Source organism: Nematolebias whitei, chromosome 2 (genome assembly GCF_014905685.2).
Source record: "Nematolebias whitei isolate Nwh7 chromosome 2, NemWhi1, whole genome shotgun sequence".
NCBI lineage: Eukaryota > Metazoa > Chordata > Actinopteri > Cyprinodontiformes > Rivulidae > Nematolebias > Nematolebias whitei.
The window spans coordinates 29346309-29351414 of NC_056499.1; the positions used below are offsets into that span (position 1 = coordinate 29346309).

Genomic DNA, 5106 nt, shown 5'->3' on the forward strand with positions numbered 1-5106 from the left:
TGGTCCCTGCCTCGCTGTCACCAAGCTGCTGGTCTTTCAGCTGTCCTGCGTTCCTCCAAACCCACTTTCTCTCTCTGTGTTTAAAAAAAAATTTTTTTTTATTTATTTAAACAGCTCTCTCAGGCGTCACAAGATTACTGAAGCAGTGCTGACATCTCCATCAGGCTGACCCAACACTCTGCCCTTTTCCTCTCCTCCTCCTCCTCCAGGATCCATCACGCTCTGCCATGAGCTGCTCGTTGTGCATAAAAGAAGCAGAAACAGAGAAGCGATAAGGAAAGAACACCGCACCGAGCGAGACAAACACCTTCCTTCCTCCAGCCCTTTAAAGCAATTTAGATAAGACTTTTTCTGGCTCAGAAAGATGTTTTCCAAGAAGCAATGTCTGCGCTTTAATTGGCTCAGGTGTGATTCCCCCCCCCCCCCCCCCCACCCCCCAGCCATAATTTGTTTAAATACCAGATCATTCTCAATGTGGTCTTTAAATCCAGCACATGCTCAGAGAAGCAGCAGCGAGCTGAAACTCAATTTGTTTCTTTTAACTTAAGTTGATAAAGTTAACTCTCAGATTTAGAGGTTACACCATGAAACTTTGTAAAATATATTTTATAATTTACTGGAAAAATGAGCTATAACTGACTGATCCTTTCATTATGTCTGTTATTCTGTTGTTAATGGCCCTACATTACACCGTCAAGTCAACTTTATTTATAGAGCACATTTAAAACTGAACCTGTTATCAAAGTGCTTAACAACAACAACAATCAATGAGTAAATTAAAGAGAAAAATATATAAACATATATATATACAATACACTAATAACTGAATAATTAATAAAAAGCATTTAAAACATAGGGTAACAGATTAAAAAAAACACTAGATCAATTTACACTGTATGAAATGCCTGAGAGGAGAGATGTGTTTTTAGCAGGGATTTGAATTGAGGAGTGGAGGTGGCCTGCCTGATGTTGGGGGGCAGGTTGTTCCAGAGTTTGAAACCCACAGAACAGATTTAATTAAGTAGTATGTCCATATTGACTCATTATGTACACATTTCAAGAATAAAACTTCACTCATTGTGTGATTGGTGATGATCTGTAGAGTTTAAGTTAGGTACACTCATTTAAACTGATGAACAAGAAGAAGTGATCATTAATCTACAAATAAACTGCATTTATCTTGTGTTTAATGCATGACCCCAGCATTACTTTGAGGCGGATGACATTTAACAAGATTTTTTAATTATAAAAGCTAATGTCCGACCATTACTGAAAAGAAGACACACAACACGATGTGTGCTCAGTGTCTTTGAGCTTCATTTCAAAACAAAGCTCTCAGAGTTTATGTTGAACAATCCAAAACACAAAGAAAGAAGAACAGCTCCCACACCTTTGTTTGCAACCCTTCCAATGGCTTTAACTGCATTAAACAGACAACCTGGTCATTTTGAAGCCTTCAATAGTTATCAATAGGTACTTTATCTGAAATCACATCAGTCACAGAGCTCACAGCATGGAGGAAATGAGCAGAAATCTTCATCCAGTCTAGGTTGTTTGGAAAAAAAAGGACCAGAAAGAGACTTCTTCCCTTTTTTCCATAATCAGTTCTCTGACTGACATCATGGCAGATAAGGTACAAGTTGTGGTGTCCCCCCCACGTCTCGCTCATGACCTGGAAAAGGAAAGCGGGTAAAGAAAATGAATGAGTGGATGGACATTCAGTGCATCAGGTTAAAATACTCTCAGTTTTCTTTAAATCCACTCGTCTTTAGAGAAACTACAGCTGATCGAGTGAAATGTTTGACGTTGCCTGCATTCACACCAGTGATAACTGCTGGACGTGTGCGTGTGGAGTGATGTGCACTGTTCTCTTCCTGACCATCAGCTGTATGGGGCTCTGGGATAAAAAACAAAAAGCTTTCATTTAATTGTTCCTGCTGGATTAGGGTTTATTCTAATTGCAGTGTCTTTTCACACGTTATATTGAATTTCCCCTCTGAATGATGTCTTTGGTGGCATTCACCCCCCGCCCGCCCCCCAGTGTTAGCTTTTGAGATTTGTGAGGGGAATGATCTTCATCTGCAAACACGCTGCTCTTCTTCTTGGTAGAAGTCCTCCATGGGCTGAGACAGAGACGTGTTATTAAACAACTTTGAACACAGTCACAGTCTGCAGGGGGGCCTGCGAGTGGAAAGATGCTGTCCATTAGCTGTCAACAACGACCAGCGGGTCCACCTTCCCTTGGGACTGCTACGCAAGGCATCGTCTTATCCCGAGCCTGGCTTAGAGATCACACAGGCGCCATTGTCTCAAACAGCCTGGAGTCTTTTTGTAGCCGTGCCTCTGGGAAAGGTCGAGTCTTCACGTCCGCGGCCTGTTAGAGAATGGGTTTTCTTCTGGCCAAGGCCATGAAAACTGTAAAGAGATGAATTTGGGGGAACACAGGGAGGCTACGGAGTACATTTAGAAATGGGGGCACTCCTCCTGAGACAAGTTGGGTCTCCTCTTCCAGACCTCCCTCTCCCTCTTCTAATGCTGACCTCCCTTCTCCACCTCTGTTTAATAAAGCCTGGGCCTTGGTCATTATTTTGGGCAGATGGAGATGGGGGCAGGCAGTGAAAGGAGTTGGTGTCACTCCTGAGGAGAGGATGGTAGGGATGACAGAGAAGAAAAAGCAAATCAGAAAAAAGATCAAAAGCAGAAGCTCGCCTTTCACTCGCCTGAAAGCGCTAAAGAGGATAAGGAACGATCAGGCCTGGGGTCTCCTGTCCTCACTGGCAATTAGACTCAGCTGATGGAGAGAAAGGCATGAATGGCAGGGTTCAAGGCCCTCTCTAGGACTCACACAACGGGAAGGAGTTTTTTCCCCGACGCCTCCTTTATCTTCCTCTCCTTTCAGAGTGTCAGAAATGCAGCTGAAATATCTCTCCAAAAAGACGGCACAATCCCCAATGCCAAACCTTAATCACGATGGCTGATGAGATTGGTGAAGGGAAAGGAGGGGGGTGTTTGAGAAAAAACACACACATTCTTTTCACAATTCATCTTTACACTTGTTTTTATAAGCCCAAGATTCAAGGGCAGGACGGTAGGCTTATATTTGCTAATTAAACCGAACAAATTATGGTTGAAATTTTTGTGACATGTTACAGTCTGGGTATAATGTTAAATGCCGTTGTTAATTTAAGACATCAAAATGTAAACTCAGATTAACATTGCACTAACAGATGGCCAAATCTTTAGGACTGTACAATAATTCAAGATGAAAGTATCAGAAACAAAACTTACCTGCTGTCTCTGATGGAGACAAAGCCATGTTGGGTTTTGTAAAACTGATTAATCTTTTTCATACAATTTAACATTCTTTTATAAGGACGCACAGTCACAGCAACATGTCCCACAGGAATCTATTACCATCTTCTACATATGCACGAGTTTCTTAGGCCTTCGATCATCCCCCCAAAGGGACATGATGCTTTTGATACAACTTTAACAGCGTTGCATGTCAGGCACACAAGGGATTTCCATTACACAGGTCATCAAAGAATATTATTAAAGTTCAACAAATAAAGGTTGTGAAGACAACATTTATAAACCAAAGGAAAATTAAACTAGTCATGGTTAGTACAGTTTAGGTGTGCTGGTTTATAAAATAGGCCAAAATGAACAGAGTAAATACTAAGATTATATTATGTTTAAAAAGTAGGTTTGTCTGTGGAGTCCACCCTGCAGAAGTTTGTTTTAGGCCTACTAATGTGGACCCCAACCCATAATCCTTTTGTAGACACACCTGAAGTGGAGAGTATAAAAACCCTGGACTGAAGAGAGGCAGACATCGAGCTTCGAGGAGTCTCTCCAGAGTTGCTCTCTACTGAAACTCTTCTGGTTCAACACGGACCCTGAAGATGGCTCCTTCAGCCAGCCTTCTGCTGCTGCTCCTGCTTGGCCTCTCTCGGGCTGTTCATCTGATGAAGGAAGAACAAAAGAAGGAAGGACGCAGACATGGACACCATGTTGGACACCTTCATGAGCATAAAGATTTGGCTGATGAGATACAACTTCATGAGCATAAAGACTTGGCTGATGATAAACACCTTCATGAGCATAAAGGCTTGGGGGATAATAAACACCTTCATGGGCATAAAGGATTGGCTGATGAGAGACAACTTCATGAGCATAAAGCCTTGGCTGATGATAAACACCTTCATGAGCATAAAGCCTTGGCGGATAATAAACATCTTCATGAGCATAAAGGTTTGGCTGATGAGAGACACTTTCATGAAAATAAAGAATTTGCGGATAATAAACACCTTCATGAGAATAAAGGTTTGGCTGACGAGAGACAACTTCATGAGCATAAAGATTTGGCTGATGAGAGACACCTTCATGAGCATAAAGACTTGGCTGACAAGAGACACCTTCATGAGAATAAAGACTTGGCTGAGGAAAGACACCTAAATGAGCATAAAGATTTGGCAGATTACGGACACTATCATAGTCACCATCATAGACACCATCATGATTGGGATGATGATAAGCACCTTCATGAGAAGAAAAATTTGGCTGATGAGAGACACCTTCATGAGCATAAAGATTTAGCTGATGAGAGAAACCTTCATGAGAATAAAGACTTTGCTGATAATAAACACCTTCATGAGCATAAAGATTTGGCGAATAATGGAGACCGTGATGGGGAAAAAGACTTGGCCTATTATGGAGACTATCATCGTCACCATCGTAGACACCATCATAGACACCATCATAGACACCATCAAGATTGGGATGATGATAAAAAACTTCATGAGAAGAAAGATTTGGCTGATGAGAGACAAATTCATGAGCATAAAGATTTGGCAGATAATGGTCACCGTGATGGGGAAAAAGATTTGGCCGATTATGGACAATATCATCGTCACCATCATAGACACGATCATGATTGGGATGATTATAAACACCTTCATGAGAAGAAAGATTTGGCTGATGAGGGACAACTTCATGAGCATAAAGGTTTGGCTGACGACAGACACCTTCATGAGAATAAATATTTGGCTGATGAGAGACACCTTCATGAGAAGAAAGATTTGACAGATAATGGGAAACGTGATG

The 5106-nt window shown here is 41.5% G+C and overlaps 1 protein-coding gene across 1 annotated transcript in view; it reads left to right on the forward strand.

The window, feature by feature from the left end:
* The first annotated feature begins 3840 nt into the window (after positions 1 to 3840).
* The window catches only part of LOC119423801 (high choriolytic enzyme 1), a 3006-nt gene continuing 1740 nt past the window's right edge, over positions 3841 to 5106 (forward strand). Inside the window, exon 1 of the mRNA XM_037691215.1 lies at positions 3841 to 4052. Coding sequence (XP_037547143.1) covers positions 3906 to 4052 — 147 coding nt within the window. The 5' untranslated portion in view covers positions 3841 to 3905. The remainder of the gene's footprint in view (positions 4053 to 5106) is intronic.